General features: G+C 40.7%; 4 protein-coding genes across 5 annotated transcripts; 2 read left to right on the top strand and 2 right to left on the bottom strand.

Moving 5' to 3' along the window:
* Window positions 1–1,484: 1,484 nt before the first annotated feature.
* Window positions 1,485–4,035, bottom strand: LOC103401141 (phosphopantetheine adenylyltransferase). 2 transcript variants are annotated; one of them, XM_008339851.4, is made up of 6 exons: window positions 3,761–4,035; window positions 3,608–3,679; window positions 3,375–3,434; window positions 2,713–2,807; window positions 2,334–2,403; window positions 1,485–2,214 (listed from the first exon to the last, which is right to left on the bottom strand). In XM_008339851.4, exons 1-6 carry the CDS (start codon window positions 3,878–3,880, stop codon window positions 2,107–2,109), a joined length of 525 nt encoding a protein of 174 aa, XP_008338073.3. In that variant the 5' UTR covers window positions 3,881–4,035; the 3' UTR covers window positions 1,485–2,106. The 2 variants fall into 2 exon arrangements, with proteins under 2 accessions (XP_008338073.3, XP_008338074.3); XM_008339852.4 differs by having other exon boundaries at window positions 2,713–2,795; window positions 3,761–4,013.
* A 1,637-nt stretch (window positions 4,036–5,672) lies between these two features.
* On the bottom strand, window positions 5,673–7,820 carry LOC103401143 (uncharacterized). Its single transcript, XM_008339855.4, has 4 exons — window positions 7,204–7,820; window positions 6,997–7,099; window positions 6,347–6,555; window positions 5,673–6,217 (listed from the first exon to the last, which is right to left on the bottom strand). Exons 1-4 carry the CDS (start codon window positions 7,818–7,820, stop codon window positions 5,953–5,955), a joined length of 1,194 nt encoding a protein of 397 aa, XP_008338077.3. The 3' UTR covers window positions 5,673–5,952.
* A 211-nt stretch (window positions 7,821–8,031) lies between these two features.
* Window positions 8,032–10,587, top strand: LOC103401142 (pheophytinase, chloroplastic). Its single transcript, XM_008339853.4, has 7 exons — window positions 8,032–8,180; window positions 8,387–8,488; window positions 8,608–8,746; window positions 9,141–9,311; window positions 9,595–9,838; window positions 9,979–10,070; window positions 10,207–10,587. Exons 1-7 carry the CDS (start codon window positions 8,084–8,086, stop codon window positions 10,478–10,480), a joined length of 1,119 nt encoding a protein of 372 aa, XP_008338075.1. The 5' UTR covers window positions 8,032–8,083; the 3' UTR covers window positions 10,481–10,587.
* Window positions 10,588–11,278: 691 nt separating this feature from the next.
* LOC103401188 (uncharacterized) lies at window positions 11,279–12,843 on the top strand. Its single transcript, XM_070812784.1, has one exon. It carries the CDS (start codon window positions 11,377–11,379, stop codon window positions 12,805–12,807), a length of 1,431 nt encoding a protein of 476 aa, XP_070668885.1. The 5' UTR covers window positions 11,279–11,376; the 3' UTR covers window positions 12,808–12,843.
* The last annotated feature ends 2,000 nt before the right edge of the window (window positions 12,844–14,843 follow it).

The raw sequence follows: 14,843 nt of genomic DNA, 5'->3' as shown, positions 1-14,843 counted from the left end.
TCAATAATAGTATCCCCACAGAGCTTCATCTGAGATGTAATTCTGAACAACGCAGAATTGTACTCTGCCACTGACTTGAAATCCTAGATCCTTAGGTGAGTCCACTCATAGCGAGCCCTTGGAAGAATCACCGTTGTCTGGTGATTGTCTCTGTTCTCAAGGCCTTCTAGAGAACTAACGAATCTTCAATCGTTAAGTACTCGTTTTTTAGTCCCTCATCAAGATGGCGACGAATAAAAATCATGGCCTTCGCCCGATCTTGAGAGGATGAGATGTTCTCTTCCCTGATGGTATCTCCAAGATTCCCTGCTTCCAGATAGATCTTGGTATCCAATACCTAGGTAAGGTAATTCTTCCCAGTAATGTCCAGGGCAGCAAAATCAAGCTTCGCCAAGTTCGTCATTTTTTTTTCTGAAAGAAAATGAGATGTGTAAGAACTTGCAATAATATGTATTTCTGGAGGAATATAGTGTTAGAATTTCTGGTTCTTACAAATTTTGCATTTTGATCTTCAGGCCAAAATGATAAACACTCGAAACTTCAGGCTCGAGATTTTCAAGATGAATGAGGAGGACGATTGAACCGCACCATTCTCATTGAAATAATATAACATAGAATGGGCGATTATTTCGCATCACTCAAGTAGCAGGAAAAATTTAAATACGCAGAGCAGGGTGGGCGATTATACCGCACCACCTAAAATTGCAATGAAAAAAAGAGACAAATTTAAATATGCAGGGTAGGGTGGGCGATTATACCGCACCACCTAAAATTGCAGTAAAATTCGATCTGCAGTCCAAGATAGGCAATGATACCGCACCATCTTGGATCGCAGTAAGATTAAATTTGCAGTTCAAGATGGGTGATTGTACCGCACCATCTTGGATTGCAGTAAAATCAACATAAATAAATATTGGGTTAGTAATCAAGATCTACACCAAACAAGAAATCAAAGATGTATGTAACTGTTAAGTTGAGAACTAAAAGCAGGCATAGAGCAAACAGTTCGTCGGGAGGGTATACCGCGCAGTTAAGGCAAAGGAAGAAGATGAATAGTAAAAACCTTAGAGGAAACATTTTTTCCTTTCTTTACTTCGGCAAAGAGAAATGAGAAAATGATTAGGTTTTAGAGACTCGTATTGATAACGTGTTATAAATATGTAAAAGTTAGAGAGATAACCTTTACTAGTAACAGGAACGAAGCAGGTGTAAAATATCACACTATAACTATAGCACTAGGGGATGACAAATAAAAGAGGGAGGAATAGATGATGTTATTGATCTTTCTTTCTGTGTGTTGAAAGTATATGGAGCGCAGCAACTCCAAACTAATGCATTAACTGCACATTGAAGTTTACAGCACTTCCTTTTGACAATACAATCTCCATGCATTTCCAAATTCAATTTCACTTTGCATGGGCATTGAAAATGTGTGTGTGTGGGCATTCATAACAATGCCAATGTTTTCAACAGAGTTCCAAATGTAAACAAAATCACTCTATAAATATCTAATTATAAATAATAAAAAAATCAGGGTCTTACATAGCAAACGATATTAAACGCATTACCTTGTTTGGTAAGCACATTACAAAACCCCTGGCCTTGGATCCTTTGTTTATGCTCTTCCCGTGTCATGGGAAAACATATGGATATGGACATTGAGTTCTGAAACTTTTACGGAGACCTAAAAAAAAAAGCAGACATTTTATTGACATTTACTGCACTGAGGACTCAGTTAAAACCTCAGATATGTTCCTATTGACAAAACACCAGCAGTAAATCAAACAACACATTCTGCATTTGCAGAACTTTTACATAAGAAACAGTCTAACTTTGAAGAGTATATGTTGGGGGAATGTCCCGAAGTGATCCACATGCGTTGATGAGCCGAAATTGAAGGACGTTACCATTTTACTCATCTTCTTTCGCTCTGCAACGAACAGCTCAATTGACTTATGGATTACTGCACGATCTCCAGTTTGATTGTTTTCGGCACAGATACACTCTTCTACATCTTATTTTCATACAATTTTTCCGCCCTCAAGTCTTCGAACGGGACAGATTACACTTGCATAGCTTCACGTACACTTTTTGGTAAATAAGAACTTATGATAGTGGTTGGTTCTTGGCCTTCTCCGCCTCAAGCTCCCTTAATGATGTTGAACTAAGCTTATCTCCACGAGATCCTTCAGACACTAGATCTACAACTTCAATCTGCACGAAACAGACTAAATTGAGGCCTAACAGCCATAAAGGTTTTCAAAGTAACAGAAAATAGTCTAGTTTTAATATGTTAATGTCAGGAAGATATCGAATTTGCAGCAACCAACTACCTTAAGCTGTGAGAGACCTCGGTCAACTCTCTTCTTATTAACAGACAGTCCACCCGGTAAAGTCTCCTTGCTGCCAAAAATTAAATCTACATAATTAGTGAAGAAATACCTCTACCAACATTTTAAGAGGGAGACTCGATATTGTGCAGGCTGAGGTAAGTCGACTTATTCCCTATTTTAAACGTAAACTGAATCTTTCCGATTCAAAGCAGGCAGACAAGTTTTGAATTTTAAAGCGGGTGATGATCTACAATTCACGGTCAAATGGAAGTTGTCCTTAAAACCTACTGGACCTCAAGACTGAAGCAAAGACCAAAAGAAATCTACTATTGGAAATCTAGCAAAGGCCAAAAGAAAAAGAAGTAAATCTGAAACAAACCTGACAACAATTGCCTCTAAATTCTCATCGACTATTGAGGGACCATAGGGGTCCGTAATAGGTTCAACTTGCACTACCAGCCCCTGCTTGATAGACTGCAAATATTCGTAAGAAACTGAGAACTGAAAATATCATTATAGAACATAAGAGAACTAGGCATTTTCTACGACACAACAACGGCGCAGGAAAACAACACAGAAATTATTGAATGCATTATCCTCCTGAGATAGCAGGGTTGATGGTCCATAAATACCGCCACATAGTCTACTTTCTGTAACCCTTACCAAAATTGAAATACTAGCAAATGTCAACCAGAAATTGAGATATAAAGAGATGAAAGCGGTATGGACATACGGTGGCCAAACACATGAACCTGTTCAAACCGACAACAACAGCTACAACAGAATGAGCTGCATTGCAACTCATTCTTAATTGTTTGGATCAAATGTTAAAAAACATAAAAATAGAACATTCCGATTTATTACGGATTGAGAAGAAAGTTTTTCCAAGTGAACTATAACACCGTATTTTCCTTTGAGTATTTGAAATCCACCATACATTCCAAAGTTTATGCTTCGGAAAGTTCATCAAACCATTTCTATCTCTTCTTTCAATACACACCAATTGAATCGCAATTCAAACAAATTCTTGGAGCATAATACCTTGATGTAATTATCAACACTATTGCTCCTTTCCTCAATGGGTTGTATCAAATCAGCAAACTGCCATATTCGGAACATAAACCGCAACATTAACATCGAAATCTACTTTATCAAGACAATAGTTTAAATTTTAAAGCCTTTCGGGAAAATCAATGCTAACACCAACTAAACCAGTTCGAATTAATGCACAAAATTCGTAAAATATGAATGAATGATGGATGAAATCTAAGAACCTGCTTGTTAGCCAACATGGGTCCGTCGCAAATTCCGACCACAATCCGATCCCTTGCCAGCTCCGCCGCCGCCTGCTTCCATTTCCATCAAACCATTAATCTTAAAATTCACATACAAGAAGTAAATATAAAGGAAAAGATGAAGACACATACCTTGAGAAACAGGCGATGACCGTTGTGTAATCGGTCGAAAGTGCCGCCGATAACGACGGCTCCGTATGTATTCGGCGGAGAGAGCTTGGAGCTCACCAGCGAATCCTCCAAAACCGCCATTTTTGACGCGCGACTCCGAACTGTAGAAGCAAAAGTCTATGTCTTTCCGTATCTCTTCTTTTTTAGGGTCCTTTTTTTTCAGAAAAAGCCTGAAAGCGTTGGTCTTTTTGGTTGTCGGCTAACGAACATAATGAACCTGGACATCTTGCTTATGTGCCGGGTCGGGTTTTCAAATTTTGGTTAGTAGGGCCAAGTGTTCTTAGCTCCTCGAGCTGCTGAAGAGAGTTTTTATTTTTATTTTTTAACAAACGATATTGTTTATACTAGAAGGGAGAAGAAATGAGCTTAGTCTTATAATGAGCTAATAATAATAAAGTTCAAATTCGCCTTTAGTTCGAATCTAAGATCTCTCACTTACCAAGTGAAGAAAACAGACAATTAGATTGTAGTATTAGAGCAATTCCACCCCTGTGGACTTTGCGCCAGCACCCAGCGCATTTATCCACTCAAATGAACAGTAATAGACTGGAGTGAACAGTAATAGGCCAAGGTATCTCCACCCCTAAAAAAATGCGCTGGCACCCAGCGCATTTATTTGGTGTGTTTTTTTTTTAAGTTTATTTCGGATAAGATTTTTAACCCATTTAAAATAAAGAATAAAAAAATAAAATAGTTTTAATTTCGGATAGGATTTTCAACCAATCTCGTCACGCCACGTGTCATTATCCGAACCCAACATTCACACAACGTAACATCTTCAATGAGCTTCCACGAAGACATTTTTTTCTCTTAAAGTGTAGAAAATATTGAAATGTAGATAGTATAGAAAGTGTAGAAAATATTGGAATGTGGTGTAAAGGTAGAAGATGAGGGTTAGGTATTTATAGGAAAAAAAATTAACATTTTTCAAAATTTTCTGTAATTTTTTTAAAATTTTCTGTATTTTTTAATAATTTTTGTGTATTTTTTAATAATTTTTAATGAATTTTAATATAGTTAATTAATCTGGACCGTTGGATTTGAAAAATATTCAAATCCAAGAGCTAGGGAGTTGCCACGTGGCCAACGGTCATATTTCTGACCGTTGGGCCCTTTTTTTTTTTTTTAATTTACTTTTTGTGAAAAAAACGTGGACCGTTGATCTTTGATCCGACGGTCTAGTTTAAAAGTAAAATTTAAAATTTTTTTACCGTTGGAAATCCAACGGTCTAGAAAACTAGCCGTTGGAAATCCAACGGCAGAGAGGTAGCCACGTCGCAACTCGGGGGGGGGGGGACTGACAGCGCCTGCACGCGGGCCCCGGCGTCTGAAAGCTTGTCGGGCACTCGCCAAACGGCTGCGTGAAGTGCACGCGCCAGGCTTCTTCCCCGGCTTCTGTCTCAGTCTCTTTTGGGCTGGGCTCTTGCCCAGCTCGGGCTGGGTACCAGTCAGTTTGTTGGGGTGGACTTGATTGACAGAGGCCTGGCTTGGTTTTTGGACTGGAGGCTGGGACATTTGGTCCCCGGTGGAATTGCTCTTAAGTGATAGCTACGGAAGAATTTGAATACAACAGTTACGGAAACAGAGTTATTTGAAAACAGGACCTCGGTAGCGCTCATTTATTGGCATCTATAGTGTTACATGCCCCAACCTTACATCAATAAATTGGTAACAAACGGTTGAATCATCATTTCAAATTTACTTTTATTACGCAGACGTGAGTTAAATCAATTGTTTGTGCTAGTGCGCATGCCTCCTTGCACCCAATCGGATCAGTTTACTCGTAAATTGAGTTGATAATAATATCGGGTTGTAAAAAATATATCTACTACTCTAACAATGCAAGCATGAAGAACCGGTAAGATCTGTAAAGTTCAAAAGAAGCATTACATAACTTTTCTTTCCAATAAGGACATTTGAGTTCTTTAAATAAGCTCTCTATCTCCCATCGGTAGCTAAACACAGTATGTTAGACTGTCCTTCCAGCCTAGCAGATCTTTGCTGTGAAATAATAGACTGCAAAATTATTGGCATTTGCTGCATTAGAACTGAACACTTCGACACTTTATAACCTCGGACGTGTTCCTATTGACAACACACCAACCAATGTTTAAATCGAATGACTTCTACACAACAATCTGCATTTGCAGAGTTTAAATCATCTTAACTGTTGTTAAACAATCTTTCAAGAAACTGTCGAGCTCTGAAGAGTATATGTCGGGGAAATTCCTGAAGTGATCCACATGAGGTGTTGTGCCGAAATTGAAGGACCGTACAATTCTACCCTTCCTCTTTTGCTCAGCCATGAACGACTCAATTGACTGGTGTGGAACGACTTTATCAGCAGTACTGTATAGGTAAAGCTGTGGGCAATCAGGACTGTTTTCCGAAAGGATAGAAACTACCTTCGTTAACCTCCTGCACGAAAACAATACAAAAGTCAATCATATACCTTTTAATTGAAAAGTTCTGCCCATTTTCTTGAACATCAAGTTATATATCATCTATGATTTACAAGCATTTAAATCAAAAACAAGCACTGCTTACTTATCCACATCAGGAAACTTTAGAAGACCTGAAAACAGCTTCTCCAATATCAGGAAAACCACGGCTTCGGAAAGTGGAGGCTTCTCTTCTTGCAGCTTTGACAAGCTTGCTGCATCTTCCGACTCATTTAATTCTCTAGCCTCAACTGCAGCGCTTGTTAAAGAGCTGCGTTTTTTCAAAATCGCAGCAGCAAATCCTGCTGCCCACACCTGTCAAGGTTAGAGAAGGTTATCATTTGCACACAGCACCATAAATGCAAAGCACAACGATGCCCTTCTGAATTCGTAACATATAGCTCAAGTTGAACTCACATTGATGTATAAGCATAAAACAAAACATAAATATATAAAACCAACATATTTGAAATATTTGGCGAATCAGATTCAAAAACATTCCTCAGATTACATTGCAGATTTGATCAAAATGCAGAGAAATCAAAGCGAATTTGCATTGCAGGGTGCTTTGTTACATTCTAATAAGTAGTAAGTCATTTCAGATTCCACAAAATAGGTAATCCAATCAAAAGCAGATCCTATAGTCAATCTAAGCAAACAAATCCATCCAATTAAACCATGTCAAAAAACAGTTCTTATGTTATTCGATAGCAATCAATCGATACTTAAAAATCCGATTACACATGTCAAAAAGACCTTAGGATTAAAAGGTTCAGCTGCTCCTGAATCAACCACACACCCTTTAATCTTCTCCATCAGGTCTTGCCTCCGCTGCAGAATTTCAAGAATGGCACCATACCTGCAACAAACTAACTGTCATAAGCAACCTCCCAAAACCCGAAAATTGGCAACCCATGATAGCAGTAACACAAAGCAATCACATCCAAAACAAAGAGTACCTACACAAACCAACCCGTATTGCTGAACGTGTGAAAAAGCAAACACCTTTCTCCGCCATGCTCCGCCCACGAAGCGAGCTCCCGGGCCAAGTCTGAAACCCGATTTTCTACCCGGCGGCCCAAATCAAACCAGAGCACCTCCCTCGGATCAACGACGAAGGTCACGGCGTGAATGCCTCTGGAGTTGTACCATTCCACGTACCTCTTCAGATGCTTCGTCTTGGCGCCGAGCCAGCCCAGCAACACAACCCTCACTTCAAGGTTGTGGGTCCCGAAAGAACCCACATTTCCGGCAATGCCACCGTGGAACGCCCGATTCGGGGTGGAAACGTCGTCGTTTGAGGGTGAGAGAGAGGGGTTGAAGCTGCTGAACGGTGACTGGGAGGAGAGAGAAAGGGGGAGGGATTTGAAGGGGTTCGGATTGAAGCAGAACGAGGAGTGCGACTGCGCGAGAGAAAGAGAAAAGGGGGTTCTTTTGCCGACGCCGTTTCGAGCGAGAGTGTGAAATATAAGCGAGGAATTTGCGGGCCGACGGAGTTTTGGGGAGAAAGCGAGGGCGGACGGCGTCGTTTTGGCAAAGAGCTGGCGATTGAGACTGAGAATTCTCGCTGGAGCTTCCATGGAGCAAATGAAAAATTTCGGTTGGAGCAGTTGGGTTGTAGACGAAGAGGAAGAGCGCACGACCGTGAACCCGTGATCACCTAGAGATTATCAAACAAGACGACATCGTATATCCAAGGACGAGAAACGACAGACCGTTTAATCATGTGGGATCTCCTCCCACCACAACGCATAACGTAGACCAACCACGGAAAAGTTGAGCACTTTACAGTTTCCTCCTCATTTTACACCCAAAGATTTGAGAGGTATTCACGGCCATTGCGATGTCGTCGTCCGTACTGCCTTCGGCGAGAACAGAGCTCTTCAACCCAATTCATGAAACCAGGTTCATTGGCCTCACAAGACCATTTAATTGCAACAGTAAGCTCATCCACTCTATCTTTGCATTTAATTTACTAAAGTTTCGATTTTACTGACTTGGATTAGGTTAGTTGGCTAATAAGCCCGCTTTGTGCGGCCAAGTTTTAACTTAGCGTAGATTAGAGTAGTTTAGAATTTCGGAAAATGAAAAGTTTCAAATTTCTTTTTCTGGGTACTGACCAGTAAGTGTTGCATTTACTTGGAAGGAAGCAAATGTGTGATGAACAGGAGGAGTTTTGCTTTCAGAGGAGTTGCAGCTGCAGGACTCTCAGTCATGGGTTCTTCGTTGACTGCTCAGCCAGTTAAAGGTTAATCTCTTTACTTACCATCTTAGTTCATAATCTCTTTGCAAATTTTCCTGCTTTTAGGCAAAAGGGTTTTGGATTATGTGGGATTTTATTTTATTTTATTTTATTTTATTCTCTAGGTGTTGAAAGACTGGAATTTAAGCCGGAGGGGTACAATTTTTGGACATGGAGGGGTCACAAAATTCATTATGTGGTACAAGGAGAAGGGCCTCCAGTTGTTCTTATTCATGGTTTTGGTGCTTCTGCATTTCACTGGAGGTTTGCTACTTTGTGCCCATCACCTTCTATTTTTCCCTTCAGCTTTTATTAGAGTTTACATTTACTTGCGTATGCATTGGCTATGGCATAGTTGTTTGCAAATTCCTATAAGCTCCGTGGCGGGGAAAATCTAAACTGAGAGTGAGAGGTTTCGAAATCTGATCAAGTACGAAATTTCAAGAAACTGAAGCTGATTTCCTTTTTGTTTCTTTTGCTTTTGTGATTAAAACCCAGTTGTTGTCGACATGCCTTGGGGGTTTTGGGTTTCTTTCAACCCTTTGATTTCAAGTTTCCTATGTGAACTTTTATGTGAAGTAAACATTCATGTTTATGGTGGCCGTAAGTTTAGTATACTCTAAAAGTGATAAGTTTTTATTTGCTCCCCGTGTTACAGGTACAACATTCCAGAGTTGGCTAAAAAATATAAGGTTTATGCTATAGACTTGCTGGGGTTCGGGTGGAGTGAGAAAGCACTTGTTGATTATGATGCCATGGTTTGGAGAGATCAAGTGGAGGATTTCTTAAAGGAGATAGTGAAAGAACCGACAGTTTTAGTTGGAAACAGGTAATCTAAACTTTAATTAGTTACTTACGGAATCTGTAATATTTCATGTATAACATTACATAACTTAAGGCTTGTAAAATGTGGAAGATCGTGTTTTCTAAACATCAAACAGTGTTTCTAAGTTTACAGGCATAAACCCTGAGTTGAGGTCCTTTTAACTTTTTCAATTAAGAGGGGTAATTTGCTTTGAGTTGATCATTGCAAACGGAAAATGTGTATATCTCATGTTTTCTCTTCAGATGGCTTTTGAGATAATGACTATTTGACTCGCTGTAATTTTCAGCCTCGGAGGTTTTACTGCTTTGGTTGCAGCAGCTGGGTTGCCTGAGCAAGTAGTTGGAGTTGCACTTCTGAATTCTGCGGGACAGTTTGGAAATCCTAATAGTGTAGCCAAGGAGTCTGAGGGGGAAACAGCCCTGCAAAAGTTCATCCTAAAGCCCCTGAAGGAAGTTTTCCAGCGAGTGGTACTTGGATTTCTGTTCTGGCAAGCAAAGCAACCAGCACGTGTTGAATCCGTCTTAAAGAGCGTAAGTTACTTTCTAAAGCCTCTCCGTGAAGTCCGAGTATAAGGTCAACCTTGATATTCCAATCATTATACAATAGTCTCCCAAATTCGTAACAAAATTTTACTACAATATGTTTTAAATACTTAATTTTGCTGGCGCAGGTCTATAAAAACACTGCCAATGTGGATGACTATCTGGTGGAGTCCATAATAATGCCAGCTGCTGACCCAAACGCTGGAGAAGTGTATTACAGGTATGTGTAGATCTGTTCTATAATAAAGATCCCCTGAAAACAAATGACGTGGATTAGTGATATCTTGAAGATTTGGTCATGAAAATTGATGTCTGATTCGTTAGTAAGTATGACGTTTCTTGATTGTTTTGCGCAGATTGATGACCCGGTTCATGACAAACCAGACCAAGTACACTCTGGACAGCGTCTTAAGCAAGTTGTCTTGTCCACTGTTGTTGGTCTGGGGTGACTTGGATCCGTGGGTAGGTCCTGCCAAGGCTAACAGCATCAAAGCGTTTTATCCGAATACAACTTTGGTAAATCTGCAGGCCGGGCACTGTCCACACGATGAAGTTCCAGAGCTTGTCAATACGGCATTATTAGATTGGTTATCAACTTCACCACTCAAAGCCTCTCTCCAAACAGTCTGAACGAATAGAAATCTGTAGCACCCACCCCTCATGTTTGATATGAGGAGTATACTTGCAATACGAATGTACAATTGTAAATTCATTTATCAAATTACTACTTAATGTTAGCTTTCCTTCGTGTTCGTTTCTGAGCTTTTGAGACGACGAGACATGAACAGAATGATATTGACAAGTCACCACCTTGTTTGTCAAACTGTAAGTTGTCTGCGACGTGTAATATGATACCAGTGACATATTATCTGCTAATATGAATCCTATTTCCAAAGATCCAAACGAACTTCCATTGCAGATGACAGCCTCTGGACGCATGCCGATATAGCCGCCATGCCGATGCCGCGAAGTTATTCCATTCAAATTTCCCTATCCTTGTTGTCGGTACGCTGTAATCTTCCAGTCCGATAAAACAGAGACAAGATAAAGACAAAAACATGAGCTTAGAAATTACAGAAAACAAGGTTTATTTGTCTCTCTTTTCTTATTGCAGCTGTAAACTTAACACTCGGAGCATAACATCGACATAGTTAACATCATCAATGTCTTCTGTTCTTTGTAAGCATCGGATTTTCCTCCTCACTTCCTTCAGATACCCTTTTCTTTGTTCTTCTCATTGTCTCCTTCGTTACATTAAATTTATGTGATTCGCTTCTCGAATTTCTTCTCCTTCTAAATCAACCCTTCGATGCCTGCCTCGGTGTTCAATTGGGTTTTTTGTAAGCTCGTGGTGCTCAATTTAGCAGTCATTTAGGGGGCTTAGCTGGTGATCCGTGCTGTTTTCCCTCTCGCCGATGCCGTACTGGCCAAGCCTGGCCACTTTATCTGAAAGTTAAGAAACCTTGCAAGGACTTATAAGGAGTTGAGTCACTTTCTAACCGTTGCATCAACTTGGTTAGTTAAAAATGGAGAATAATTGGTCAAGGCCCAGTAGGAATTCTCTGACGCCGGTGAAGCAAAGGAGGAGTGGATATGAGCCATCTTATGCCGAGACAGACATCCCAGATAGCCCCTGGCACGGCGGAAACAAATGGCCAAGTGGAGAATGGGAGTCTGAAGGGGCAAAACCAGAGTTGTATTTGGGAAGAACGATCAGCCCTTTGAAGCAGAGCAGGAGATCTTCAAGGTTTGAATACGAAGGCCCTACTCCAAGAACTACCTCCGTGGTAAGTCCGGTTCGAAGAAGAACCAGCAGCAAGTCGCCCTACAAGCCCAGAAGAGATGACAGCAATGCTCGAACTTTGCCAATGGCGGGTTCTGATATTCATAGGAACATCAGCCCCTTGGGAAAGTCCGAGCGCAGGAGACACGTTTCACCTTTTCAAACAGACCGAGAAGAGCGCAATATGAACGACGATGGTGATGAGATTGTAGGCTCAAACAGAAACCTGTTACATCAGCGAAGGAACAGCAGAAGATCAGCAGCTGCTCCGCAGCATAGATCACCGAGAGAAACCAACCAGCAGAGGAATTGTTCGATCACGCCTACGAAAGGGGAGAGGACTCCATCCCCGTTATCCAAAAGCATGGCTCATCAGAAGCAAAGGCAAGTGAGCACGCCATCTGTCGGCGAAATTAACGAAATGCTTGCCCATGCAAAGCTTGCTAGAACTTCTCCAAACTCCATGTTGAATAACAAAGCTGCTCCGGTTTACGAAAGCTCGGATTCTATTGCAGCAGGTGATATCTTCTTCTCTAGAGAGTGCGATGTCATGGCATTGCCTCGAAATCACTTACAAAAACCGAAAGTGGTTTCCTCTGCTGCCTCTCAACAGAGAAGTACTACCCGATCAAACGGTAACTTCGATCAGAATGTGAATATCCGCGGGCTTTTGTCCCCGTATGGTCTGTCACAGACAACCACCACCACTTCCAGCTCTGCGGTGAGCAGGCAGAGCAGCGGGAAGCTGAGCATGGCTAGCAGCAAGACGAGTGATGCAAGCAGGACGACAACAGCCAGCATGAGGAAGTTCACGGACAATAGGAGGAAGAGCGAAGGTCAGGCGTGGTTTTCGTGTATGAAAAAGAGTTCTTGCAAGAACAAAAAATTATCACCTGAGCAGAGCGCATTCAATGAAGCTGCATTCATCGAGAAAGCGTTCGTGGTGGAAAGTCTCAGGCAGTTATGGGCGGATAAGCATCGGCCTAGTTCGTTGAACGGATTCGCTTGCCACAAACAAGAAGCTCAAGTTCTCAAGCAACTTGTGAGTAATTTTCTGATTAAATATGCGCAGACAGAATTGATAGCAAAGTTCCAGTCGAAAATAGAACTGGAAGACACTAAACAGACAATAAAGCCGTTCATTGTATCAGTGTCCCTCCAGTTTTGTTTTTAGTTTTATAACCAGTTCCATTTGTGCGTATTTCACCCATTTTCATCGTTTGTTCTGTGTATTTTTCTAGCTGCATACGCAAATACGTAACATCTGCAGGCCTAGTGCATGTTTGTTTTCGGTTTTCTTCATGCTTTCTTGCTCATGCTCTTGAATATGTAGGCGATTGATAACGTCAGTCCCCATATTTTGTTTACTGGACCAACTGGTTCTGGGAAGAAAGCTCTAACAATGGCGTATCTACGGGAAATATACGGCGACGCGAGCTGGGAAGTACGTTTCTTTACATCAAATACAACGAAGTTCAAATCTTTTTCCTTGAAGATGGATTAAAATTATCTGTTTTGGTTTTTTACTTTTGTTTTCCTCTGCAGATATCTCATGATTTAAGATACTTCCGGGTTCAGGTATTCTGTTGTGAAATAGACAGTTGAGATATAGAAATAATGCCTTACATTTTGTGAAATGCTCATAATGTTCTTAAAATTAAAAGTCGTTCTTCCTTACCTAGAAATCACATGCTAACACACATGCATAAATAACTTATCGAAAGCACAAAAGAAGAAATTTATGTGCACGTGTCAAACTGTGATTTATCTGTACGGGTGAACGAGCGTTTTCAAATTTCTCTTACATGACCCAATGGTGACAGGAACAAAGGCCAATGCAAGTAGTGGTTCCATTGACATCCAGTCTTCACCATGTAGAACTCAATGTACAACTGGAACCAAATGCCAGATATGCCCTAATGGGTTTAGTCAAGGAAATAAACAACAACGAAATTGCTCATGAAGTCAGCTCTATAAATTCCAAGGCAAATCATAGAGGTCAAAATTCTCTCAACAAACCCACAAATCCCTTCCAAACACTTTTGACCTATTTCTCTCAAAACTCTTAACATGTTTTTCCTTTTCGTTCCAGTGATGGTTTTGTACGGTGTTGACAAAGCATCAGCGCACATTCAGCATTTGATCAAATGGATCATGGACTGTCACTCGGAATCGTGGAAGCTCATACTCTGTTGCGAAAATGACACCGGCATCATTGAATCGGTGAAAAACCGGTGCATGGTCATCAAGGTTGATGCTCCTGCGACTCATGAAGTAAGTATTACATGGACCGTAGAGTTCCCGAGATGTTATTTTAATTATACCTTAAGCTAATATAAACTGCGGAGAGCGAGATTCAAACTCGGGTGCATAGAGAAAAACACAACGTTTTCAGCCAACGTGGGTACGCCCACGCCCACGTCCGCTTACCTTTTATTTCCCTTTGCCAGATTATGGAAGTTCTTATTCAGATAGCCAGCAAGGAGGACTTTGACCTACCTATGAGCTTTGCTAGTAAGATTGCAAATAAATCAAAGCAGAATCTGAGAGAAGCAATCATGGGTCTTGAAGTATGCAAAGCACACAAGTGAGAACATATGGCAATAAAATTGTTGGGAATTTTGAGTTTATTGTAAGGTCAACTTACATGGAGCTTTGCCTATGCAGCTATCCTTTTGAAGATGAACAACCAATTCCGCTTGGATGGGAAGAGGTGCTGCTTGAACTCGCTTCAGAAATCCTAGCCGATCCTTCACCGAAGAGGTAATCATTTTATCGGCATCCGTTGAATGATGTGAATCTCAAAGTCATTCACCAATGTGAAACCCACGAGAGATGTCACACCTAACTCAGTTACACCGTTCATCTAACAGCATCCCGCCATGCTTGAATTGATTTTCCGCATTAATCTTTTGCCAGATTATTTTTCATCCGGGGAAAGTTTCAAAAGCTTCTTATAGATTTTGTCCATCCGAAGCTGATTCTACTGGTACTGCATCGATACCTCAAATTTGTTCATATCTAGTTAGTCACCAAAGTATAATTTTGTGATGGAGTTTGCATTTTCCAAAATGCAGAAGCTCGTGGAACTGTTCCTAAAGGGAGTAGCATCTAGTTCTAGGAGGGAACTCTATTACTGGCATGCTTACTATGTAAGTTCTCTCCCTAATTTCTTCTTTCGGCTCTCAGAGATGGATGATGAACTGACTA

Source organism: Malus domestica, chromosome 15 (assembly GCF_042453785.1).
Source record: "Malus domestica chromosome 15, GDT2T_hap1".
In the NCBI taxonomy this organism is placed as follows: domain Eukaryota; kingdom Viridiplantae; phylum Streptophyta; class Magnoliopsida; order Rosales; family Rosaceae; genus Malus; species Malus domestica.
This window is presented reverse-complemented; position numbering and strand designations above follow the sequence as displayed.

Bases quoted from the DNA above. Each gene is read 5' to 3' on its own strand.
- LOC103401141 (XM_008339851.4), bottom strand. From the start codon at position 3,880: ATGGCGGTTTTGGAGGATTCGCTGGTGAGCTCCAAGCTCTCTCCGCCG. The intron at 3,680-3,760 runs GTATGTGTCTTC...AAATGGAAGCAG, and splicing joins GTCATCGCCTGTTTCTCAAG to GCGGCGGCGGAGCTGGCAAG. The intron at 2,808-3,374 runs GTATTATGCTCC...GAATATTTGCAG, and splicing joins GTGTTGATAATTACATCAAG to TCTATCAAGCAGGGGCTGGT.
- LOC103401143 (XM_008339855.4), bottom strand. From the start codon at position 7,820: ATGGAAGCTCCAGCGAGAATTCTCAGTCTCAATCGCCAGCTCTTTGCC. The intron at 7,100-7,203 runs GTAGGTACTCTT...AGTTTGTTGCAG, and splicing joins AGCAATACGGGTTGGTTTGT to GTATGGTGCCATTCTTGAAA. The intron at 6,556-6,996 runs GTCTTTTTGACA...TAACCTTGACAG, and splicing joins CTGAACCTTTTAATCCTAAG to GTGTGGGCAGCAGGATTTGC.
- LOC103401142 (XM_008339853.4), top strand. From the start codon at position 8,084: ATGTCGTCGTCCGTACTGCCTTCGGCGAGAACAGAGCTCTTCAACCCA. The intron at 9,312-9,594 runs GTAATCTAAACT...TGTAATTTTCAG, and splicing joins ACAGTTTTAGTTGGAAACAG to CCTCGGAGGTTTTACTGCTT. The intron at 9,839-9,978 runs GTAAGTTACTTT...TTGCTGGCGCAG, and splicing joins TTGAATCCGTCTTAAAGAGC to GTCTATAAAAACACTGCCAA.
- LOC103401188 (XM_070812784.1), top strand. From the start codon at position 11,377: ATGGAGAATAATTGGTCAAGGCCCAGTAGGAATTCTCTGACGCCGGTG.